This window comes from Prionailurus viverrinus, chromosome A2 (assembly GCF_022837055.1).
Source record: "Prionailurus viverrinus isolate Anna chromosome A2, UM_Priviv_1.0, whole genome shotgun sequence".
Lineage (NCBI taxonomy): Eukaryota > Metazoa > Chordata > Mammalia > Carnivora > Felidae > Prionailurus > Prionailurus viverrinus.
Window position 1 is genome coordinate 62678291 of NC_062562.1, and position 26048 is coordinate 62704338.

Sequence of the window (26048 nt, forward strand, 5' to 3'; positions counted from 1 at the left end):
ACGCTTGGGGAAGCAGCTTCTTGGGAGTCGATCTTGTCATCCCTAGTGCCCGGTTCTGTCTGCTGAACCTTCTCTGGGGCCCTGCCCCTCCCCTCCTCCTCCCTCACCCCTCCTCCTTCGCTCTCCCCTCCCCTCCTCCTCCCTCCCCCCTTCCCCTCCTCTCTCCCTGCTCCTCCTGCACCTCTCCCCTCCCCTCCCCTCCCCCTCCTCTTCCCTTCCCCTCCCCTCTCCCCGCCTTGTCTCCCCTCCCTTCCCCTTTCTCTCCCTCCCTCACTTGCCCCTCTCCTCCTTCCCCTTCCCCTCCCCACTTCTTCTCCCCTCCCTTCTCCTTCCCTAACCCCTCCCCCTTCTCTCCCCCTCCCTTCCTCCTCATTCCCCCTCCTTTACCCTTCCCTCCTTCCCTCACATCTCTCCTCTCTTCCTCCTCCCTCCCTACCTAGCCCTTCTCCTCCCTCCCCCCCTCCCCTCTCCTCTCCCTCCCCTCTCCTCCCTCCCTTCCCCTCTTCCCTCCCTTCCCCTCCCCCTCCCCCAGTGCCCACCAGCTCCACCCCCTCCTCTATCTCAAGTGCCCAGGTACCATCTCTCCTCTCTTCCTCCCTGCACCCCACCCTAGCTGTTGGCAGCCATGCTTCATGTCTCCAGCACCTGGCAAGGAATCAGTAAAATAAACCACTTAAGAAGCAAAGGGAGTTACATTTAACTCAGGTCAAGTTTTGTGGTCTGGTTGTTGTGCCACATGGGAGACTTGATCTAGGAATCTCGGGTGGTACCACTGGTCCAGTGTGCACGTGTGTGCACGTGAGCGTGTGCATGTGTGTGCACATGTGTGCAGGTCTACCCTACCTGCATGATGGACCGCCAGCCCGTCGTCACGGGTCCACATGGGCCCCAGCCCAGCCCCCCCCCACCCGCTGGCCCCATTTCCCGTGCTCCTAGCCCCGGCCCTGCACCCGAGGCCTCCCTACGAAGACGCTGGCGCTCCCCTCGCTGCTGTTTACTCTGAGTGGAATCACAGCCGCCAGTGGGCCGCCATGTGGGCCGAGCAAGTGTGGTTCCCCCGCACACCTGTCCCTGCGCATCCCATAATTTCTGAACGGTTGGGGCTCTGCCACTTAGTTTGGACAATGTACTCATGATATTCTGTGTTCTTCTGAGCAAAAAAGAATTTTTTTGAGTTGCGAAGTGGTATAACAACGACCAGTTTAGTAGTCAGAAGAGTTCCACGTACGCGCAGTCTCCAAGCCCAGGGTAAATGGCCAGGCACATGCCTGCCATGCGCTCCTGGGGGCGGAGCTTGGGTACGGGCCCACGGTTGTGACAGCAGGCTCTGAAGAGGTGCAGTTGGGCTTGAAGCCAGGTCTCGACTCCGGGGTCAGCTGTTCCTGCCTTGGTTTGCTGGGCCTGTCCTGTCGAGCACGAAGCCAGCAGGGTTTGGGGATCTGTGCTTGGTTCCCCATGTGCAAGTAGAGTCTGGCACCCTGACAGTCAGATCACCTGATCAGATCACCCGGCCTGGACCCTCCCTCGGGAGCAAGGGGAGTGGAGGCCTCCCCGTGAGGAAGAGCCGGGCTGCAGGCGGCCTGGCTGTGACAGTTCAGGGAGGGAACCACCAGACAGCCCAGCCGCCGTCCCGGCATTTAGCAAACGCTCCGCGGGGGAGAACGGCTGCTTTGGCAGTAGTGATGGTAATAATGCGGCCGGAAGGCACGGAACAGAGCAAGCGTGGACTCGGTCGGGGCTCCTGTGCTCACGGCCACAACTCACCACGTAGCGACCGGCACCCGTGATGTTAAACCACGGGGTGATGTTGGAAGCCCGGGGCTCTAGGGGTGTCTCAGCTTGAGAGCTCGTCCCTCCCCGTCACCCCACCCAGAGAAGGTGCTAACAGAAGAGGACGCTGGCCGTGCTCACTTATCGTGGAGGGAACCTGACCCTGGCTCTGGGAGAAGCCTCACCCCTGCTGCGAAGACGCCAGTTAAAGAGCGGCGTGTCAGGAAGGAGCAGGACGCCACCGGCGTCTGGACACCAACGAGGCAGATGCACTTCAGCGTCAGGACGAAGGACAGGGTCCCCTGCAGCCACGACACCCTCTGAGACAAAAGGACAGAGCGGGTCAGCGCGTCACCCCAACTACCGGCTGTACCTGCCGGCTGTGCGCGAGGGGAACACCCAGCAGGCAGTCGCTGCATGTGATGACGTCCTGGTCCCAGGTGTTGGAGGGACAGTAAGCAAAGTCTGCAGAATGGACTAGGGCCAAGGACAAATCATAACACACGTTCGGAAAGACCAGGCCTGAGTTGGGACCCTGCTGGTTCTAGAAACACCAGGACAGCTTGTCGGGGCTTCAGTTCACTGAGCTGCACAACAGCAGCCACGGAGGAGGCAAAGGCCCTTCCCAAGGCCGACGGTTGGGGGGGCAGCCGTGTGTTGAGTGTAGCCAGGCTGGCAAGCTGGGCCGGCTGACTTTAGCCCCAATGGAGAGTCCCGGGGCCCAGACTGTGAGGCTGTGACGAGGCGGGCACAGAGACAGCGGGGGTCAGTGCCTCCCTGCACTCAGCAAGGAAAAGGCCAGCATGGCAGCCACCATTACAGGAGGCGGAGCTCGGGAGACCAGCAAGCGAGTACAGACACGCAGCGAAAGGCAGACAGGAGCCCACCGTCCATCTCAGAGAAGCGGCCACCCTCCTCCCCGGAGCCTCCAGCATTGAGGACGGACACACGATAAACCAAGCCAGCACAACACAGCTGGTCAGCGCCATGAGGACAGGGCGACATTCAATGGACACGCGGAAGAGGGGTGAGGGCACTGCCTGCTCTGGGCCAGCATCTGTGTGTGCAGCTTGACCTCGGGGCCCCACCGTGCATGGCCCTGTGCCAGCCTAGAGGCTGGTCAGCATCTGGGGCACAGAAGAGCCGATTCTTCTAGGTCATTCCGGGAGGGCCCACCCTGGGGGTGTGAGGTCACTTGGGGCCCTGGCTGCCACCCATTGGGTGGAAAAGGGAGCTCCCAGAAGACCTGCAGGGTCAGGGGGGTGGCTGTGAGGCCGCAGGACAAGGAAGCCGAACATGAGAGCTCTACTTGCCTACGTCCACATCCACGACAGCTGTCTACACCACAGGCTGTGCTGGGCACCACCCCCCCCCCCCAACCCCCGAGGACTCCTGCCTGGGCTCACCCACCCGGATGTGCACTTGGCCCTGCTCCTCTGATGGAGCCCAGGCTGGTGGGGGTCAGTCCCTGTGGCAGGACCAGGGCCCTCCTGCACCATGGGAGGAGCTGACTCCACCCACCTCCGGGGCGCCGTTAGGAGGAGAGGAAACAGACACGATGTGTCTCAGTCTCTCATGTAGAGTCACTGGAGCAGTCCGTGTTCTAGAGTCACGTTCCACACACACACATGCACCCCTGCAACATGTCCCCTAAGGACTCCAGGCCCTTCCCTGTCCCATTCACCCTTGTCCTAGGCTCAGAGGATTTTCATTCAGTATGGAACAAATCCCTTTTCTAGAACCTTCTAGAACGTGGATGACCTCCTCCTTTGGGCAGCCTCACAGAGCACGTGAGGCCCTGGACGCCCTTCCATACCTGATTCCATGAAGTCACAAGACTGAGGTCTAGAAACTCGTGGAAAAGTCCCTTTTGGAAGTGGTCAGCCACCTCCCCAGTGAGAGTGACCAGGTGGCTGGAGGCTGCGTGGTAGGCGAGGCCGGCTCCAACCACGGTGAGCTGTAGGGTTGAAGAGGAAGGTGCCTCAGGGGGCTCCCAGGGAGGCCCCCCCAATGGCACCCGCATGGCTAGGGGTGCAAAGTAACAGCAGGAGCAGTGAATGGATGCTGACCCCATGCTATTTGTCATCAACACGACAGAGGGGGACACGGCAAGATGCTTGGAATTAGCTAGAGCATAACCCGTTTCTTGCTAAAATTATCTTCCTTTTCAGGTAAGGACACTGGTTTTCTGGTACCGTTTTTCTCGAGGACAATGACAGGAGAACCTACCTCCAGCCAGCGCCCCGGGCTGTGCCAGTAGCTGCAGACGCCCGTCTCAGCCATGCCGGAGAGGTGCAGACACAGGCCGATCAGGTTGAGCACCAGGAAGACCAGCTGACAGAGGGACACACGAGACAAAGATACGACACACTGTGTTCCCAGGTCTGCGCTCCCAGCTGGCTCCCCGCCAGGCACCTGGGGCTGTTGGTACCCTTCCCGCAGGACCCCCCCCCCCCCCGCCCCGCTGCCCCCTGCCGGGCATCAGTTAGGGACACAGGTGAGCTTGTGGTGGGCCCCACGCGCAGGCAGACCCTGTGGTGCAAACAGCATGCAGCCACCCGGCAGGGTCCTCCCGGCCCGTCCTCGTACAGCTCCAGAGAACGACTTTCCACAATTTGTGAGATGTGTGTTATTATCGGCTCCTGGGCCAGGCAGAGCCTTGGAAGCTCCTGATGAACAATTTCTTGAAGTTCCTGCTTGCCTGTGTTTGTTCATTCGGAGCAGCAGCAGGGACAGGACGTGTAGTAAGGTCCGAACAAGATGTGTCCCAGGGCAGGTCAGCCGTGCTGAGCCCCCGTGGACCCTCCCAGGTAACACTTTTGAGCTGAAGAAGCCTCTTTCGGGACGCTCCTCCACCCCTCTGCGGAGCACTGATGCCAACGTGCATCTCAAAGCAGAGAAAGGGTGCCGACCGTCCCCTGCTGGGCCCTGTGTCACAGGGGGCGGCACCGCGGGTCTGCGTGAACGTGGGGAGCAGGGACGCGGTGGGGAGCCTGGCGGGTGGGCCGCCCCAAGTGGAGCCCGGGACCCACAAGCAGGCACGGGTGCAGGCGGACCCACCTCAGGAAGCGTGAGGCGGTACCACCGGGACGAGTCGCTGTGGAAGATGGCCACCGACTCCACCAGTGGGGAGAGGGCCAGGCCCCCTGCAGGGAGCAGTTCAGTGCGCAGGGACACGCTGGACAAGAGTCGAGTCGGAGGGTTATAGAGAGTGAAGTGCACGGACACGGCTCTGGTGCTGCGGTCTATCCACCTGCTGGCCCTGAGGCCGCTCAGGGCCGCGTGGGCCGCCGCCCTGCAAAGTGGTGCACGTCGGGGCGAGCCAGGGCCGCCACCCCAGACCTTGCGCCCCTGGCCTCCGAGGCCACCCAGGATCCTGGGGCTGGACGGACAGGCTTCTGTGTGTCCCCCCTCTCCTTGCCCGGGACCCTGAGGCAGGGCCACTCCAGAGAAGGGAGGCCCTGCATCTGGCACGGGCACAGCTCGGGGAGAGGTGGCCACCTCTCACGGCAAGGCCTCTAAAACCTTCATTCCTCTTTTCTTACTGCAGACTCACTCTGGTGCCGGAAAGACGCCGCCTTTGGCCTGTCTGTGTTTGGTGACAATGCAGTAATTTCCCTCCTGTGCTGCTGGTATCACTCACAGGCACCTGTCACCGTGGCTGCCTGAGGCAGGGCCCTTGTCGCCATCAGACAGCCCACCCCTGTGCAGGCCATGGGCTGTTACAGCTGCCAGGGAGGCCGGGCTGGGCCACCAGCTGTGGACGATGGCCAAGACTCGGGTGCCCACCTGCACAACGCAAGACCAAGGGGAGGCTGCCCTCCTTTGTGGAGCCCCATGAGGCCCCATGTGGCTGCGTGAGGCCCAGTGAGGCCCAGTGCAGCCCTGTGAAGACCAGTGTGGACCCATGAGGCCCAATGAGGCCCAGTGAGGCCCTGTGAGGCCCAGTGAGGTCCCGTGAGGCCCACTGCAGCCCTGTGAATACCAGTATGGCCCCGTGAGGCCCAGTGAGGCCCTGTGAGGCCCTGTGAAGACCACTGCGGCCCTGTGAGCCTCCTGCTCAGCACAAAGCCATTGAGGACAAATGTTCATTAGGTTTCCTGAACTCCAACCTTCTGGCAAATTCTGGGGGAACGTTTGGCTTTTCCTTCTTGTGCTGAGACTGAAGCCCTACATTTACCAGGCCTCCGGCCTGGGGCCTCACTCCTGTCACTTCCCAGCGAGAAGAGCTGCCCCTGACCAGGGCGGGTCGCGCCCCTGGCATCTGGCCACTGCACAGAGTGATGGACGGGCAAGCGTGGACGGAGCTGATGTCTGGATCACACTGACCTTGTGCTGCCCAGGCTGAGCACCCAGTGCTCTCTGGCCCCGTAGTCCCCGGGGCCACTTGCAGCCACTCCCTGGATGGCCGGATCTGTCACAGAGCTGGTGTCGGTGGCTCCCACTTGGGGGCTACGTGTAGGAGGAGAGTCTTTAGTAAGCACTGAAGGTGGGCTGGGAAGCTGTAGGAGAAATAATCAGAAATAATCAGCTGTAGGAGGGATAATCAGATGCATGTTTCAAAGTCGGCCCTGTGGCCTGGGCTGTATACACCTGGCCACACACGGGCACATGCTACCCTGACACACGGCCCCCACTTCCTCAAAGCCCCGTCACCCCTGGGCTCCAGCGGAGCCCGAAGGATCCACTCTGCCACGTGAAGGCCGTGCACCTGTCTGGGCTTGGACGTCAGAAGAGCTCCGTTGTCGCGGGGAACTCGGGCGAGGTGCCCACCTTCGAGTACCCCCTCCCACTAGGAGACACGAGAATACCATTTTCAGTATTTTGGGGCTGTCCTGCTTTCGCCCAGCGTGCTGGGACGGGCAGAGGACGCGGGAAAGGTTTGGCAAGAGAAGGAAGGGCAGGTGACGCCCACAGTTGTCCCAGACCCTGGCCGCTGACCGTTTCCAATCACAGCCAGGCTCCCAGCGAGGCTTCTCATGGCCTGCGGCCTTCCTGCCCGAACGTCTGCCAGACTTTCCGAACTCGGAGTATTTTACAGAGAACAGACTGGTGGGTGCCAGAGGGGAGGTAGGGCAGGGGGACGGCTGAAGCAGGTGATGGGGGTTAAGGGTGCACTTGTGAGGAGCACCGGGTGACGCACAGAGTTGCTGTATCCAGTGCGTATTGTACACCCGAAACCAGTGCAACATGGCGTGTTAACTCCATGTTAAGTCCACGAATCCACACATAAATCCACACGTGCGCACACACAGATAAATCATACATGCACACACACACAAATACATGCATACATCAATCTATCAATCCATCCATACATACATAAATGGCAAATCTCAGGAGAAAACACACACGCACACTCTCACGTGCACTCACACGTGCTCACGCAAAGAGGTGACAAGAAGGAGAGCACCCCACCTCGCACTCGCTGTCAGAGGAAGCTCTCAGCTGTTTAATGACCAAAGCGCCCATGAGGTAGCACTTCCCGCCAAGGGCTCTGGGCTGGAGGAAGAATAAAAATGGAGACGCCTGCTACTCCTGACACCATTATCACCCTGTATGGCGGCTAATTGGAATTTAAATAAAATTTTAAAAAATAAATAAAAAACAAACAAACGACAACCACAAAAAACATGGAGATGCCTGGACAGACGGCAAGCCTGGAATGCGTGGTGCACCACCCTCTGGAAGCCCCAGCGACAGGATTACCTGGCAGGATGGATTTAACCAACATTCTCTGGAAGACACAGCTGCCTCACGGTCTTTGCACCAAATCTAAATGGTCACTTTTTGTCTTTTTTTTTTTTAAGTTTAAAAAAAAAATTTATCGAGAGAGAGAGAGAGGAAGAGAGAGAGAGAGAGAGAGGAAGAGAGAGAGGGAGAGAGGGAGAAGAGAAGAGAGGGAGAACAGCAGGGAAGGGGCGGAGAGAGGGAGGGAGAGAATCCCAAGCAGGCTCTGCACCATCAACACAGACCCCGATGTGGGACTTGAAGTCACAAATCCTGAGATCATGACCTGAACCGAGATCAAGAGTCAGACACTCAACCGACTGCGCCCCCCCAGCAGCTCCTGCTTTTTGCCTTTTTCTAAAGTGTCTCCGGCGTCATCCACGTGACAGCATAGAATACGATAAAAGTGGAATCAGAAACGCTGCCGACCCTTGAACAGCACACTTTACACTGCACGGATCCACTGACACGTGGGTTTCTTTAGATGAATACAAGACAGAACCGTCAATGTACTTTCTCTTCCTTAGGATTCTCTTAAGGAGATTTTCTTGTCTCCAGCTTACCGTCATTATAAGGACACAATATATAATACATCTAACATGCGGAATATGTGTTCATCGACTGTTTCTGCTATTGGTAAGGCACAAGGTCAACAGTGAGCTGCCAGTAGTTAAGTTTTGAGGGCGTCGAAACTTACACGTGGAATTTCAACTGCGTGGGGGTCGGCACCTCTGACCTTGTATTGTTCAAGGGTCACCTCTACGGTGTTTGAGAAATGAAGGACAGAATCATTTTATTTTCTTAAAGAAAGGCAGAACGTAGGGTCACCTGGGTGGCTTAGTCAGTTAAGTGTCTGACTTCGGCTCAGGTCATGATCTTGCAGTTCGTGGGTTCGAGCCCCGCATTGGGCTCGGTGCTGACAACTTAGAGCCTGGAGCCTGCTTCGGGTTCTGTGTCTCCCTGTCTCTCTGCCCATCCCTCACTCATGCTCTGGTCTGTCTCAAAAATAAGCGCTAAAAAAAAGGTAGAACATAAAAGATAAACAAGGGACAGGGTTATTATATGAAATGCATATATTCACTGTAAGTTTTTTTTCAGAATTTGGGGAAAGCCTTGCCTCTCTCTGGAAGCTTCCTGGATGTTCCCCCTCTGTCCTGGGGTGCCCTGTGTCCTGTGTCACAGCATTTTGCACACTGATCTAGCCTTCTGTCCCCACTGGCCCACAAGCTCTGGTGGAGCCACCATGCCCTGCGTCCAGCCCAGCCTGGCGACTGCAGGCGTCCAGAGGTGCTGGTGCAACTAAGGCAGGTGCACGGATCTGGAGCAAATTCGTGCTGGGCCGAGAAGCAGCAAGATGCACCCACAGCCAGGAGCCCCTGGCCCACAACCTAGAAGTCATTCACGAGCACGCAGTGTTGCAGGTCAGGTGTTTGACGATCTTGCCCACCGTGACATACTTCCCCGCAACGACCCCATGTTGAAGGGCGGACAGAAGCCCACCTGAGCACGTGGCACGCCGGCTGTGTGGGCGCCTTGCCCATGCAGGCCATCCAGCAGCGTGGTCAGACTCCAGTCCCACCAGGCCCCCACACTTGTCAGGCCACAGGAGGAGCTCCTGGCATTCCTGAGCACAAGAGCAGAAACCAAAGGCTATTTTTCTGTAATGTACGTTTCCAGTACCTGCAGGAATAAAAGTGGGGCTGTCCCCAGCACGGGGTATGGTGTGATTCTGGATCGTGCTCTGCTCCTTGGCGATAGGCGGGAAGACCGCACAGTGATGAAGCCACCTGTCCCTTAGCTCACCTGTTCACTGTACAAACTTCACCGTGTGCCAGGAACAGGTGGGGAGAGAGAAATCATGCCCTGGCTCTCTTGTAGGGAAACAAACAATAAATCAAATAAATAAGTGAAATGGAGGCTGTGTCAGGGGTCTACATTCAGGAGAGAAAGCTAAATCGTAGGAACCCGAAGGCAACGAGGGAGTGAGCCGCACAGATGTCAAGAGGGAGAGTGTTCCAGGCGGGGACGGTGAGGCAGAGGCTTAGACAGGCACGGGCCTGTGAGGTCAAGGAAGGGCATGGGGGGAGGTGTGGCCAGTGCAGGGTGAGCACCAGGAGGGGACCAGAGGAACAGGGGCCCCGGGACCCACGGGTAGAGACACAGCCCCCTCTCCACACCACTGCCTGATGGACGGCCTCCCCCTTTCTTCCCCAAAGACCCAGAATGGCCGCCAAGCCTCCCAAGACGGCCTGAGTGTTCAGTGAATAGGCACAGACCGGGGGCAGGACGACACATAGTAGGGGGTCAACAAATGTGGGTCTGGTTTTCTTCCAATTAATTTTTATGACTTGTCAGATATCTGTTTCACTTTTCCAGCAAGGAACCGAAGTAAGGGACCACCGGAATTTCGAGCTGACAACACGGATGGTTTCTGCTTGCTCAGACAACGCAGTGAAGCCATGCGCACGGGCCCGAGCTGCACATGGCTGCACGAGTAGCAGACATGTGGCTCCGAGCTGCAGTCAAATGGAAAATGAGACGTTAAACTTCTTTAGAGAGAGGACAAAATACTTTGCCCTGCCTCGAAAACACGTCTTTACATGTGGCTTCACAGAAAGGACCCGTAGCCATGGCAAGGATGGTGTGCACCTAATACCCCCATGGCAATGGCAACCGGTCTCATGTCTTACTACATCCGGGCCTCCCTCCACGAGGAGGGGGGACCGGGACACTTCTCGGAGGAGGTCATGTTGTGGGAAAGCGACGAGAAGTTAGGAAGTGACATGAACTCCAGTCATCCAAGGACACAATTTCTTGTTCTCCACGTGTGCGGAGAGCAGGGGGTGAGCCAAACAATCCAAGAGTGTTCTCGCTCCGAATCAGAGCTACTAAATCAATCAGGCCCACAGAGCTGGCTAAACGTCGCAAAAAAAAAGTCAGCGGCTATTTTCCACTTACGGCCCTTGGATGTCGTGATTATTTCATGTACTGGCACCTTATTGGGTGGTTTGCTTCTGTTTAACTTGGGACTTTCCTGGAGACTTGATAGAGTCCAGAAAAACTTCAGATAAAACTTAAATATGATGGAACCCAATCTCATGATCATTGTTTTTCTATGACAGAAGAAATCAAGCTGCCCAGCTGCCTCGCTGTGCAGATGGGGATATGCAGGCCCAGGGTCAATGGACTTGCCCAAGTCCCCTACTAAGCAAACAAAGTCCGGTCCCTCAAATAGACGTAGTTGGTGCTTCCTGGATGCTGGCAAACGCTGAACCATGAAAAGCTGCTGAATTTTCAGGATTAGGTACCAGGGGAGGGTAGGGGGAGAGGGTCCCCCTTGAGGCATCCCAGTACAAGCCAGGACACATCAATACCCCTCCCCTGCCTGGTGGCCGGCACATCCAGAGGTAGTGAGATTTTGCGTCGCAGTGGGAGACACAGGTCTACACAAACCAACGGGACTAGCATCTGAGCCACGAACCCAAGCATATCCATTGCTCTACATGTGAGACTTTGCACAAATATTATCTCAGCTGTGATGTTTCTGATTTGGGGACCGAGAGGAACTTCTCGTATGAGAAGTATGTCAAGTAATGCTGACTTACAAAATAGGAGATCAAAAATAAACGATCCGAGCCAGAAATATCTCCGGTTTTCATCTCCTTTTCCAGAGAGAACCACCCAAATGGTCACTTTGCTTTGCACACAGCGCCTCCTGCTGGCACAACATGTGTTGTGTGCAAGCGGGCAGAAAGCTGAGAAGTTGGTCATTAATGGAACTAACCACAGTTGCTGCAAAGGTGGGGGGGGCAGTTGCACTGCTAGAACATTCTCTGGTGAGCAGCTGTGTTCCTGTGTTCAGTACAGAGTCCAGACTCATGAACGTGGACGTCCTGCTCCCAATACTAGTGGGCCCTAGACCTGCATTTGCTAGCCATCATCTGGGTGGGCGTCAATCACCACCTCTCTCATAGAAGACCAAAGCAAATATGTCCTTAAGTAATAGGTAAATTAAATGGATTTGCCAGCCACCCACATATGTCCCCCTGACATCAACAAAAATAAAGTCCATCAAGTTGAATTAGTAAAAGGCAACAAATTCAGAGAAAAAAAATCCAGGAATGTGTTTCAAAATATTCTCCAGAGAGTGGCACCTGGGTGGCTCAGTCGGTTAAGCGCCTGACTTTGCTCAGGTCATGATCTCATGGTTCGTGAGTTCGAGCCCCACATCGGGCTCTGTGCTACTATCTCAGAGCCTGGAGCCTGCTTTGGATTCTGTGTCTCCCTTTCTCTGCCCCTCACCCACTCCCGCTCTGTCTCTTTCTCTTTCAAAAATAAACATTTAAAAATTTATTTTTAATATTCTCCAGAGAAAGAGAAAGTAGATGTTGGAACACGGTATTTTATTTCCGCCTCCTTGACCACAGTAAAGAATCTATATGAGTTTGTGTCATGCACTTCAGAAATCAAAGCCAAACTTCTTTGAAAAGAACTCTCAGACTGAATATTTTTTGGCAGGAGAAAATACAGTCACTTAATAACAACTTTCAAAAAAAAAAAAGGAACGGGCACATTAAGTGTCCACATTGATACAGTTCATGTCTCAATTTTGGAACCACCAAAACGTGGAGAAAATTATGGCACAACAAAATGCTGTCCGTGGTTGCCCCTGGATGGTAGTGGTTTTTTTTTTTTAATTGAGCATTTTCTGCTTTCTATGTTTCCATTCTTCTGTGTTTACCCACAACGAATATGTACTATTAACAGCAGGAAGAAACAAATGAGCATATGAGAAATGGTAGACAACTCGAGGGTCTTACCACTGCTTGAAACTCCGGCCATTGGTTATGAATCACAGCAGCCTTTGGCTGAAAAACTCAGATGTTCTCCGCAAAAAAACAAAAAAAAAAAAACCAAAAAAAACCCACAAAAACAACCTCAATAACCTGATTTAGCATCTTTGCGCCAGACCTTAAGGCACCTCAAAATATCGTTTCACTATTAATGAAACTGAGATGCTATAAATGTGCCCAAAGTCTGCCAAAAAGAGGCCTCCTGTCAACAGTGGGGACAACAGTGCCCGAGCCAATCTGACAATTTTTTCCAGATTTCACATGCGGGATAAGTGGTGAAACACCCTCTCTGGACCTCAATTTTGTAAAAGGAAAGTGTCCCGAGGGAGAGGATGGATCCCTTTCTTCTCTGACAGATGGCCTGTAATAGCAGACAGACAGACTTTTGTTCAAAATAACAGAGTAGGGGCAGCTGGGTGGCTCAGGGGGTTGAGCGCCCGACTTCAGTTCAGGTCATGACCTCGTGGTTTGTGAGTTCAAGCCCCGTGTCAGGCTCTGTGCTGACAGCTCAGAGCCTGGAGCCTGCTTCAGATTCTGTATCTCCCTCTCTCTCTGCCCTGCTCCCACTCATATGCACACACATGCTCTCTCTCTCTCTCCCTCTCTCTCAAGAATAAACAAACATTACAAAAAATTCCTACTGAAAAAAAAAAGTAACAGAGTAAAGTAACCCTCACCCTGGAACCCCAGGCTCCAGGACCTCCCCGTCAGTGATGCTGTCCATGACAAACCAGTCCTTGGCGCGGTGGCCCTGGGTTCAGAGAAGTCTGAGCAAACATCCTACCTTGTAAACTCATTCCGGATAGCTTGATTGAGGGAATATTCATCCTGGGAGACTTTCCCACACAGTACAAACCAATGCAGGAGCAGCATGAGGGTGTGCATGCAAACGTCTCTGTAAGAAATACAGTTTAAAATTGGCTGTGTGCACAGACCCAGCAAAATATTTTTCGTGGAATGGACCTTTGAAACCCCTGGGTGAATTTTTGTATAAGTTGAAGTATGTACTGAGGTTCTTTTTTTTTTTTTTTTTTTTTACCACACATTGAAATCCAATTTTCCTAGCACCATTTTTTTTTTTTTTTTAAAGTAGGCTTCATGCCCAGCATGGAACCCAGCATGGAGCTTGAACTCACCACTCTGGGATCAAGACGTGAGCTGAGATCAAAAGTCAGACACTTAACTGACTGGGAGCCACCCAGGCACCCCTCCTGGTACCATTTTTTAAAAATTGTTTTACATTTATTTATTGTTGAGAGACAGAGAGAGTGTGTGAGCTGGGAAGGGGCAGAGAGAGAGAGGGAGACACAGAATCGGAAGCAAGCTCCAGGCCCCAAGCTGTCAGCACAGAGCCTGCTTGGGATTCTCTCTCCCTGTCTCTCTCTCTGTTTCAGAATAAATAAGTAAACTTTTTTTTAATGTTCATTTTATTTTTGAGAGAGAGAAACAGAACATGAGCAGGGAGGGGCAGAGAGAGGGAGACACAGAATCCGAAGCAGGCTCCAGGCTCCGAGCCGTCAGCACAGAGCCCGACGCAGGGCTCGAACCCACAAACTGTGAGATCATGACCTGAGCCAAAGTTGGTCCCTCAACCAACTGCGCCACCCAGGCGCCCCTACTGGTACCATTTTTAAAAAGACTACCCTTTCTCCAATGAGACGGGCCTTCATGTCCCATCAAAAAATCAACTGAGTGTATTTGTGTTGGTCTGTCCATCTGTCCCCGATCTTTGGGTCTGTTCTATCACCAATCCCATGGTGTCTTGGTTGTCGAGGCTTTACGGTAAGTCCTAAAGTCAGTCCTCTGGCTTTGTTTGTTCTTTTCCAGAATTGTTCTGGTACCCTAATTCTTGCGCTTTCTATTGAAGTTTCAGAACCAGCGTGTCAAGATCTATGAAAAAGCTTGCGGAACGCTGGTTGGGAGTACACTCAGTTCCTATGGATCACTTGGGAAGAACTCACACCTTCACACAAGGATCCCAGCCAACGGACAGGTCTCTCCGTGTCTTTATATCTTCTTGGATGTCTTTCATTAGTGTTCCGTGGTTTTCAGCATACAAATTCTGCACGTGTGTTCTTGGATTTGTATCCAAGAGCTTCACTTCTGTTGTACTACTGTATACGCTATTCCTTTGTGCATTTTAAATTCCAGCTGTTCCCTGCTGGTGTTTGGGAACAGAACTGACTGCAGGGTGACGTTTCCCCTGCAGCTTTTCTCAATTCACGTAGGGGTTCTAGGAGCCTTTTTCATGGAATATTTGAGAGTTTTCTGTACGGACTAGTCCCGTCCTCTTGCAAGAGGCTGTGCTATTTCTCCTTTTCAAACTGGTAAACTGTGTATTTCCTCTTCCTGCCTATGGCATGGGCTAGGCCTTATCACAGGAGGTTTAATCAGGGAGAGATGAGGGGACATCCTTGCCTTGTTTCTGATTCCTAAAAGCACTCCCTGGGGCACCTGGGAGGCTCAGCCGGTTAAGCATCCGACTCTTGATCTCAGCTCAGGTCATGGTCTTGCAGTTTGTGAGTTCGAGCCCCATGTCGGGCTCTGTGCTGACAGCGTGGAGCCTGCTTGGGATTCTGTCTCCCTCTCTCTCTGTCCCTCCCCTGCTTGCTCTCTCTCTCTCAAATAAAAATAAACTTAAAAAAATTAATAAAAATTAAACCAAATTTAAAAATAAAAGCACACACTGTCTCACCACTAAGTGTGAGGTTAGGTGTAGGGTTTTCATGGATCCCCTTTATTGTTTTACGGAAGTTCTTTTCTATTCCTAGTTTGCACAGATGTTTTCTCCCCATGAATGAATGTCTAATTTGGTCAAATGGTTTCTTCTGCATCTATCGAGATGATCAGATAGTTTTTCTTCCTTGCTCTGTGGATACAGTGGATTCCATTCACGGTTTCCTGCTTCGGCCTCTCTTACCCCCTCAGGCAGCACCCCTACTTGGGTGGAGGGAACTGGCGCTGTCGCTGCTCCCCTCTCTCTCTGTCCTGACTCCCGGGGACCCCAGCACGTACTCTCTTGTCAGCTGCAAGTTAGCACAAAAACGTGACCAGACTAGGACCAGGCCCTTTGGGGTAGGTTGCCTCCTGGGTGATGTGTTTCCCACCAGGAGACACATAATGTCTGGTTCTTTCTTCTTTTCTTCATGGTGGCCTTTGTGGATGATTGATGCTTAGACTCGTTCATTCATTAAAGGCTGAAAAATGGTCCAATCCTATCATTTTGTTTTCATCTGTTAGCTGGAATACCTCTGTAAAGAGAAATATTCCTTCCCTGTTATGTGATTTCCCAGGGGCAGTTTGGGAAGACGGGACCGATACTTTGTTACCGGCTTTTTGAAAGTTGGTTCCCACATATCTGCCGGTGCAAATCAATTACATTTCTGGTGTCACGGCAAATCTATGGATATTTGATGAGCTTTAATTCATTGTTACCACGATCTCTATCATGATCTCTGATTTTATGTCTAATTACCCATCTCTGACCCACTCAAGCCTCTTCAAACTGGCTTCCGAGTCTAGTTATTGTTTCCTTGCTTACCAAATGTTCCAGGCTTATCTTACACGTTTTCTATCACAGACTTGAAATCATAAAATCCAACGATACCTGTTTCTTTTGGGTGGAAAATGGTATTTGTACACCAGGATCTAGGCTACAGTTGCTCATTGCCCCTGGGTTTTTTCTAGGCCTTTTCTTGGTAGACAGATGTAGAAAAAACTTTTTTCCTTATTAAAAAAAAAACTATTATTTCATACTTATTCTTAAAGCATTTTTTTGAAAAATTTTTCAATGTTTATTTAGTCTTGAGAGACAGACAGAGAGAGAGAGACAGGGCTTGAGTAGGGAAGGGGCAGAGAGAGACACACACACACAGAATCCGAAGCAGGCTTCAGGCTCTGAGCTGTCAGCACAGAGCCCAACGCGGGGCTCGAACTCACAAACTGTGAGATCATGACCTGGGCGAAGTCGGACAGTCAACTGACTAAGCCACCCAGGCGCCCCTTTGTAAAGCATTTTTAATGTTTATTTATTTTTGAGAGAGAGAGAGAGAGAGAGAGCGAGCAAGTGAGCACGAGTGGGGAAGGTGCAGAGAGAGGGAGACACAGAATCCAAAGCAGATTCCAGGCTCTGAGCTGTCAGCACAGAGCCCAACACTGGGCTTGAACCCAAGAACAGCGAGATCATGACTGAAGTTGAAGTCAGACGCTTAACCCACTGAGCCGCCCAGGCGCCCCAACATATTTACAGTCACTTTTAGTTCAAAGTCAGGACTATAACGTTTTAACTTTTTTCAGACTCAAATCTGCACCTCCTTTCTCCCACACTGAGAATTAGGAAGTCACAGAATCCCTCATTTGCCACATCCCACACGAACCAGCGCTCAGAATGAAGACAAGAACGCTGCGCTAATGACAAATACCGTTGTGGAACCCGCTGGATGACTTTCTCTCTAGTTTCTCTGTCGTTAGGGAGCAGGCTTGTAAGGTCAAATGTTTTCATCTTGAGGCAAATTTTTGAAAATCCTATCCCTTTTCTGTCCCCTAAGTAGCAGTTTCCTAAAGTGGTAGGAAATCCCTCGTTCTACTGAGCACAAGCGGATGCACAGAAACTCGATTCCTAGCGGTTGGCCGAGTGGCGGGTAGCCCACACGTCCATTCTTTCCCACCTGCTTCTCTCCTGTAATGGAGAGGTGTCCCCCGTCTGTGCGGACAGTCCCCGTGCTCCAGGCGCCCTGGCCTCCCGCAAGACAGCGGGGTTATTTTTAGGCTCTTTCTATGGCAGAAGGTCCCGCACGGCCTGTCTCGTGCCTGGGTCATCTCGAGGTTTTGCTGACGCGCTTCCTGGAGCGGGGCCGCTGGGTCGAGGCAAATGCATCTGTGACGGTGCGGGGCTTCCCAGGTCCCCATGGGGGCGGTTCCATTCCACACTCACACGGGCGCTATGTGACAGCATCTCTTCCCCGTCAGCTCACCCACCAACCACTGCAGATTTCTGCACTTTTAGTCTGCAATTCACTTGCTTACGAGCCCAAGTGCTACCCTCATCTGTTGGCTTCCTGAGCCCAGTTTTGTTCTAAAGAGTTGTTGGTCTTTTTTCCATTTTTTAAAACCTCTTCGTATGTTAAGATACTCCTCTTAGTTTGTCACTGTCTTTTTACTTTACGTATGACATCTTATGTCACACCAGGTGTCTCTTCTTTGAGTCTGACGTCCCCAGATTTGTTTCCTCTTCTATTTCTGGATTTTAGGTCACAGGGACGTTTTCCTCACCCACAGGTCACAGAGAAATTGACACACACTTTCTTCTGGGACTTGCATGGTTCTGCTTTCACATTTAAATCTTCATCCACTTGGAATTTGCACGTCTTATGACAAAAGTATCCAGTTATTTATTTGTTGTTTTTTTTTTTTAATTTTTTTTTTCAACGTTTATTTTTGGGACAGAGAGAGACAGAGCATGAACGGGGGAGGGGCAGAGAGAGAGGGAGACACAGAATCGGAAACAGGCTCCAGGCTCCGAGCCGTCAGCCCAGAGCCCGATGCGGGGCTCGAACTCCCGGACCGGGAGATTGTGACCTGGCTGAAGTCGGGCGCTTAACCGACTGCGCCACCCAGGCGCCCCTGTTTTTATGCTTCTCTCATGACTGTTCAATTATTCCTGGTTAAAAGCTCCCTCGTTTTCCTGAAGATCTGAGATGGTGCCTTCGTCACACACTCGCATCGGGTGGGATTTGCATTCGGGTCAATTTCCGGACTTCCTCATCCATTCCGTGGGGCCGTCTCTTATTCGTGTGCCCAGAGCCACCCTCTTCGGGGGCTGCGGTCTTACCGTCACGGCCAGCAGAGTGAGCCCCACGCGCTGGCTCTGCCTTCTGGGGTTTTCCTGGCTGGTTCTCCATGTTCCTTCTTCCACAGTGACTTGATCATGGGCCAGAACGAGTGATGAAGGAGGAGGAAGAGAAAGAAAAGAAAACCAGAAAGGTCTGCTGGCCCTTGATTGAGAGCGCGTTACAGTTGTAAGCTAACGTTAGACGGCACTCTAGAAGACGGGTGTCTTCTTCCCAGTCAAGGAGAAGAGGGCATGTGTTTCTAAGTCATCTTCACGTTCCTCCGGCTGCACTCGCTTCTTCTCTACCTGATGCCTGTGTGGGTCTCTTGTGTTTTATTTCCCTGCCCCGCTAAACAGTCCTCTCAAGTATGTGAAGGGCCCTGCGTTTTGCATTTTCGTTTTATAGCCTGTTACCTGACTCAATTCCCTTCTGCCTGTTTTCTTGTTCATTTTTGTAGGATTTTCTAGACTGTTAGTCACGGCACATGCAAACGGAAAAGACTCAGCCTCCTGCAAACCTGCTCTCTCTGGACCCACCGTCCCCTTGGTGCCCCTCCCCTGCGGCTGGGTCCCCACCCGCATACCACAACCCCCGCTCCCAGGCCACCAGCGCCCCCTCTGCAGGGGGGTGGGAGCAGAGCCACCCCGTCGGGCCACCACCCACCTCAGGGCCACCCGCGTCCGGGTCTCTCTCCTCATCCTCTCCCTGGTGACGCTGAGCTGGGCCGCGGACGGTGGACATGCCCAGCGCAGGCGGCGTGCTCGCTGTCGGGCAGCCACCATCTGTGGGGACGACAGCGCTGTGAGCCGGGGACCACAGATAAGGGCAGGAGGTCCCGCAGTCCGGACTGTTCATGCGGCCTGGGGCTGGGGGCAGAGCCACTTTGTGCGGGTCACATACAGCAGGCGGGCGAGCAGCGGGCCGGTGGGGGGGCAGGTCTCTGCCAGCTCTGGGGACAATGTCACTGCACAGGGGGAGCTGTCTGGCACTGACTGATTACGGGCATGGGTTAGGTGCTCAGGACGCCTAAGAAGTCAAAGACCCCTGTCCCGGGAGGTCACGTGAGTGGGGCCCTGGGGCAGGGATGCTCCCACCCCCTGCAGCCATCGCACCATCCTCAGTCCCAAGGAGGACAGGACGCACCCAGGGACACCTTGGGAGGGGGGGACTTGGCCGCCAGCCCCGCATCAGGGCCGCACCTGTGACCGGGCTGCAACCGGAGGCCAAAGACACAGAAGGGCCAGCAGACCTGCCGCACAGGGGCGGCGACTGTCCGTGGGACAGAAGGAGAAAGAAAAGAGACCAGGAAGGTGAGAGAAACCAGAGCCGTGTGCTGAGGGCCACCAAGTGCAGCAGGCGTGTGGCCAAGCCTTGCGGCCCAGAGCCTCGTCACCACCTAGGTGGCCTCGGTCTAATTACATCACTGCTCCCAGCTTCACTGTGACTGATCTTACAGCAGGTGCAGTGACGCTCCCGCTGCACGAGGTGGTGGGAGAAACACGCTGAGTATGAACAAGTGGTCAGGGCGGGGGACACGCATGGCACGTGCTCTCCATCACCAGGGGGCCGACGGGTTACTCAGGCAATCATGCCATAGGCCAGTTAGCCTCAGGGCTCACTGGTCACCTGTGGAAGGATGGCAGTTGGGAGAGAAAGGTAGGGGTGAGGCCCATCAGTGAGCTGGGGCATGTCCCTGGTCATTCCACAGGAGGACACGACACCTGCCGGGGACCAGCCCGTACCCTTCCGCACGGGAGACCTTCCTCTGCCTTTGTGTTGTCCACCCCACCCAAGAGAAGGCTGCACACACAAGGGGGGTACTGATGGGAGGAGGGGGAGGAAGCAGCAAGAATTAGATTTGTTGTGAAATGCACATGACTTAGAAGTTCTCCAAAATCATGGCCAAGAATTCTACTTCTTATCTGCTTCAATAGTTTAAAGTAGGCTCATGGGGCGCCTGGGTGGCTCAGCTGGTTGAGCGTCTGACTTCCGCCCAGGTCACGATCTCATGGTTCGTGGGTTTGAGCCCCATGTCGGGCTTTGTGCTGACAGTTCAGAGTCTGGAACCTGCTTCTGATTCTGTGTCTCTGGCTCTCTCTGCCCCTCCCCCGCTCACACTCTGTCTCTCTCTTTCGAGAGAGACATGTTTTAATAAACATTAAAAAAAAATAGTTTAAAGTAGGCTCAGGCCATGATCTTGAGGTTCGTGCATTTGAGTCTCATGCTGGGCTCTGTGCTGACAGAGCAGAGCCTGGTTGGGATTCTCTCTCTCTCTCAAAATAAATAAAGTAAAAACTAAAAAAAATAAATACAATAGGCGACTGTTCTTGATGCTCTGATTTCTCCAGGATTGGGGCAGAGGTAAGGAAACAGGTCTTGAGTGCTCACGCATCGCGTACGGGCACATGAAGCAGCAGAGAAACTACACTACACCCACGGGTCTCCAAAAACGCAGTCGAGTTTGAATCCAAAGAGGAAGTTCAGACCGGCCTGCGGAGGCTGGACCACGGCACCGAGGGCGGCCTCACCTCCTCCATCTGGCTTGCATGGTGGGCCATGGGGGACCTTACACGTCCTTCCAGCTCAGAGCCCAGGTCCTTGGTGGCCTCACGCAGAGACTCGGTGAAGAAATGTGGGTCATCTCTCTTTCTCCAGGCAAAGCCCAAGGCCACGAGGCCGACCTGGAAGGAGAAATCAGACAAGGCACCGTCCTCGTCCCCCGTCCCTGTGACCCACGGAGCTGTCCCGGTCACAGGCTCAGGCACACCCTAGTGTCACCTGCCTAGGATTCCCCGCCCACCCACGCCCTGGGAGAGGTGGGTCCAGAGCCTCTGCGTCCCAAGGCTCCGTGTCCTCGAGTGAAAAATGGGGTTGGAGAGATGTCATCACGCGTCACCTGAATGGAGTCCTGGCTCCACGTCCAGGCCCCTGCTGATAGGAAGGGACCCCAGCAGAAGGGCCCCACTCACCAGAAGTGGCTGGGTGACAAAAACACAGCACAGCACGGACAGGGTCAGCAGGTGCAGCCACTGTGCGCATTGTGTCGGGTTAAACCTGTCCCCGGGGAGAGAGCAGCTGTCAGTACCTGCCTATCTGTGCACAGGACACCAGGACTGAGGGTCTGCGTCCTCGTGATGGTGCGACTGTGGGCAGCAGCGGTGGGCCTGTGGCGGGGAAGAGGCAGCAGCGGCGGGCGCCCTGTTGTTCCGCCCAAAGAAGGGAGTTTATCTGTCCAGAGGGGATGTCAACCCCGCAATAGAGAAAGGAAAGCCCAGCACAGGGACAGAGATCATGGGCGGGGAGGGGTAATAATAATGACAATAAACTTTGCATCTGCAAAGCACTGAGCCTGGAGGACTTCATTTGTTCCTTCTAAAATCTTACAAACTAGGTACTGTGAATATTCCCATTTCACAGAGGAGCAAACTGAGGCACAGAGTTTTTTTTTTTAAGTAACTTGTCCATCATCACCAGGTGAGTCAATATATGCATGAAGAAAGGGAAGAGTCAAGGGCAGAGGGGCAAGTATCTTGGTTTTATGGCTGCTCCTCCTGGGCCCACAGGAGCCATGCTGAATGGCCCTCTGAGGAGCAGGGGACCCAGATGGAGAGGCCACCGTATGGACAGAATCAGAATCCCTGAGATACGTGCATCTTCAACAGACAGGGGTTGAGGGTTCCTTGCTCAGCCAGTAGCCTGGCTCAGAGCCCAGCTTCTTGGGAGCTTGGCCGCTGGACCTCTCCTTCCCGAGGAGGGTCTGGAGGCCTCGGGTGACACCCGGGGCTCCATCTGGGTCGGGCTGCTGTCCCAGAGCTGGCCAGCCAGGCCCTGGGGCTCTTGGGGATTTGTATCCGGATTCTTCGCCCGCAGGGCCGTGGGAGGGAGACCGGAGGACGAAATTAGCAACGGCCACATCTGGGCTCACACTTTGCGTTCCCAGAAATGCAAGGAATCTTTTTATCAATGAGAGACTTTCCCAAAGGCCTGAGGATATTTGAAAACCACAACTGCTCACCTGTACCCCAGAAATGCCGTCCCCAAGCCACAGGCCACAGACACCATCCAGCAAGTGGCCCACGCTGCGAAGCCTGACCAAGGCGGTGGTGCCCTCGGCCACTGGAGCACAGCAAGTCGTCCAGACCCACTGGTGGGGACTAAGGGGGAGCAGGGAAGAGGCACACGTGTTAACAGACCTCACCCCTGCCATCTGAGTGTGCCTGCTAATTCTATGTCAGCGGGACTGGGTCATGGGTGTGCAGACATTTGGTTGAACATTATTCTTGGTGTGTCCACAAGGGAATTTCCAGAGAGATGAACATTTAAATGGCTGCACTGAGGAGCACCTGGGTGGCTCAGTCAGTTAAGTGTCCGACTTTGGCTCAGGTCATGATTTTGCGGTTCGTGGGTTTGAGCCCCACATCAGTCTCTGTGCTGACAGCTCAGGGCCTGGAGCCTCCTTTGGATTCTGTGTTTCCCTCCTCTCTGCCGCTCCCCCACTCGTGAGCTATTTCTCTCTCTCTCTCTCTCTCAAAAATAAATAAACATTAAAAAATTAAAAACAATAATAAATAAAATAAACGGCTCCACTGAGTAAAGCCAGGTGCCCACCCAGTGTGGGTGGACCTCGTCCAATCAGGTGAAGGCCTGAATACAACAAGAGGCCCACCTTCCAGAGTAAGAGAGAGTTCCTTCTGCCTGACGGCCTCTGAGCAGAACATCTGCTTTTTCCTGTCTTTGGATTTGAGCTGAAACATTGGTGCTCCTGGGTCTCCAGCTTGTGGACTGTGGGTCCATGAGAACTGCCAGCTTCCATGAGCGCATGAACTAATTCCTGACAGTAAATCCTTTTATGTATACACACACCTCTGCACATATGCACTGTGTTATAGGATTTGCGTTTCTGTGTAGAGCAACGAGGTCTACAGAGCACCCGGCTGCACGCAGTAACCACCGTTTCAGTCTGGGTGAAGTGGGGACGCATTTCTCATATGGTCATTATCAGGGCAGGGTGCTCTTTATACTTAGGATTTTCTACCAGAATTATGCCACAGTCTGCTGCTGTATCTGCCTCACAATTTATAGTTTTCACTATGTGTATTGAGGAAGAGGAGGGGAAGGAGGGGAGAATCAGAACAAGAACAGAGAGGAGGGGGTGGAAGGAGCAGGAAGGAGGAGGAGGAGATCAGGGCCAGAGGAGGAGGAGGAGGAGGATGCAGGAGCAGGGGGAGGAGGGGGAGGAGGAGGGGGGAGGACTATGAGAAGAGCAGAGAGGAAGTGGGAAGAGCAGGGGGGAAGGAGGGGGAGGGAGGAGGAGAAGGAAGGAGCAGGGGGAAGAAAGAGGTAAAGGGAGGGCCAGGAGAAGAGCAGAGAGGAGGTGGGAAGAGAGGGGGGGAGGTGGGGGAGGGAGGAGGAGGGAGGAGCAGGGGGAGGACTACCTGAGAGGAGGAGGAGGGAGAAGAAGAGGGAGAAGGGGGAGGAGCGGGGGGAGGGATAGGGGGAAAGAGTGGGAGAAGCAGAAGGGAGGAGGGAGGAGGAGGGAGGAGCAGGGGGGAGGGATGGGGAAAGAGTGGGAGGAGCAGGAGGGAGGAGGGGGAGGAGCGGGGAGGAGGGGGGAGAGCAGGGCCAGGCAGAGGAGGAGGAGGAAGAGGGAGGGGCCACCTGGGAGAAGCGCCTCTCACAGCTCCGTTGCGTAACCTCTCTGGAGCCGAGCACTTCATCAGAGGGTCCCCACCCCCCATCTCATGTCTCCAAGAGGAGGCCGCTGGAGCCCCGCTTTCTCAGGTGATTGCTCGATAGGAGGATCCCAACCTGTTCAGAGGCGGAAGGCGGTGCGGCTCTAGGGCCGCCACCAGCAGTGGAAGCCAAGGAGCACCTGCTGGGGAGGAGGCGCTAGGCAAGGGGGGGGGGACCCTTGGTGCATGTACAATGGGCTGTCCTTCCTTGACGACCTCCTTGAGTCTGGTCTGCCGGGCTGAACACCCAGGCTCCCGGCCCCATGTGCGTGACCAGCTGTTGGCCGCAGGTGGCCGTCCTGGGGTGAGTGTGACCTCCAATTCCCGTGGGCCAGGTGCCTGCACTGCACGCCGCTGGCCCCGGGCCTCAACCAGTCACAGAACCCAGGTGCTCGACACCCTATCCCCCACGTGTGGGGTGCTGTGCCCACCACCGGCACCAGCCCTACCAACACTGTCCGCATGGCAGCATCTGCGGCTGGCACCTGCAGCCGGGACTCGAGGCCCTGGGTGGCCTGAAGCCAGGAAACACCACTTACACAGCCCACCACCCCGACCCCTGCAGCCACGTGCACCTGCCGGCCCAGGTCCCCGGCGGCCCCTTGGGTGGCCCTGACTGGTTGCTTGGCTGCCCCCACCGGGACCCCGTCCCTGCCGGCTCAGCGCTCAGCTCCTGCCTGGTCTGGAGCTGCAGCTACCCACTGCTGTGCAGCAGAAATAGTTGAAAGCGTCAAATCTCAGAACACTCAAAAAAAAAAGTTAAGTCTACTCCTGACTTTTTAAAAGGCATGACCAGACCCACGTAAGTAAACACTGAAACGGCCAGGAATTTGGAACAAAACTGATGGCTGTTTCGATGGGCCTGGTTCACATGTGACCAGAGCATCCAGGGTCATTGGGCCCAACTCCTCAGGGGCCCAGGACAGGAAGGGCCTGGCGTCGCACACCCAGCCCTGACGTCACCTTGTGCCCCCTCCTCCCCCTCAGCCCGCTGGCGGGGGTCAGCTCCGCAGGCCTCCAGCTCCGGGGTCGGACCGCCTGCATCGTCACCGCCTGCCGCCCTTCTGCGGGCCCCGGCGCGCCCAGGGAGAGTGTTACGCTGCAAAATACAAAGTCAGGATGAGGTTAACATCTCAGTGCATTCCATCCTCTGGGGCCATACTGTGTCTTCTGAGCCACGGCTTGTGAGCGCTCTCAGGGGGTGGGCCCGGACCTCCTCAAGCCTCAGGCTGGGCAGGGGTCTGGGGAGGAGGCATGTGGCCCTGGGACCAGATCTTCTGCCTCTACAGAGAGCTGTGGGGTGTCACCTGCCCTCCAGGGGGCTGACCTGGACCTGCCAGAGCAGTGGGGCTTTGAGGTTCACAGCGGGAGGGCAGAGAGGCCGCGTGGGGGTGGGGATCGGGCATCTCCAAGCAGGGGAGCAGAGGGGAGAGCGTCCTGGACTCAGACCTGGGGACAGAGTCTCAGCAAGGAGGCAGAGATTCAAAAGCGTAAGAAGCCTCCTGTGCCCCAAACGCTGGCCAGACAAGAGTCACATGCCTGCAGCACAGTCACACTGGTCCCCAAAGAAGAGCCATGATGTGGCTGAGCTACTTTGAAGCTGCCTTTCAGCCTGCCCTGGGTCACAGGCCGTGTCTGCTTGTCTGGACTTGTCCCGTGTCCCCTCTCGGGGCCCAGGAGCCAACAAGGGCCTCTGCTTCAAGTGACTTGTCCCCCGGACACACCCCAGGCCCAGCTTCCAAACGTCACTGCTTGTACACACATGGCTTTCCCGACTCTGACAGCCACAGCCCTTCTCGAGTAGCCTCCACGGGGACTCATGACAGCTGGCCTCTCTCCCCGCAGGACCTGCCCTGTGCACTGGCCCCTGCTGTCCCCATCCCTCCCTGGGCCTGAACAGCCGTGTCCGGGCCACAGCCGAGGGAGATAGCAGAGAGCCAGCCCTGTTGGCTGTTCCGTTTACCTTGTGTATCTTCCGAGCCTCTGGTGTCCTGCCATGGGAGTTAGGGTCTGATTTAAAAAGAGTAGATTTAGGACATTAAACCAAGGATTCAGGATTCTCAGGGAGAGAGCCTCCTTCAGGACATGCCCCTCCCTGTGACCCCAGCAAGATGGGTCCCTGAGACCCAGGA

The 26048-nt window shown here is 54.6% G+C and overlaps 1 protein-coding gene across 1 annotated transcript in view; it reads right to left on the bottom strand.

Annotated features, from left to right (window-relative positions):
- PKD1L1 (polycystin 1 like 1, transient receptor potential channel interacting) overlaps positions 1 to 26048 on the bottom strand; it is a 126079-nt gene that overhangs the window by 13413 nt on the left and 86618 nt on the right. Inside the window, exons 39-52 of the mRNA XM_047848980.1 lie at positions 25880 to 25926; positions 24880 to 25015; positions 22200 to 22338; positions 21154 to 21238; positions 20713 to 20865; positions 18848 to 18966; positions 13138 to 13248; positions 9001 to 9124; positions 7189 to 7272; positions 6100 to 6272; positions 4831 to 5065; positions 4000 to 4104; positions 3587 to 3727; positions 1956 to 2090 (exon numbers count right to left, since the gene is read on the bottom strand). Coding sequence (XP_047704936.1) covers positions 1956 to 2090; positions 3587 to 3727; positions 4000 to 4104; positions 4831 to 5065; positions 6100 to 6272; positions 7189 to 7272; positions 9001 to 9124; positions 13138 to 13248; positions 18848 to 18966; positions 20713 to 20865; positions 21154 to 21238; positions 22200 to 22338; positions 24880 to 25015; positions 25880 to 25926 — 1787 coding nt within the window. The remainder of the gene's footprint in view (positions 1 to 1955; positions 2091 to 3586; positions 3728 to 3999; positions 4105 to 4830; positions 5066 to 6099; positions 6273 to 7188; positions 7273 to 9000; positions 9125 to 13137; positions 13249 to 18847; positions 18967 to 20712; positions 20866 to 21153; positions 21239 to 22199; positions 22339 to 24879; positions 25016 to 25879; positions 25927 to 26048) is intronic.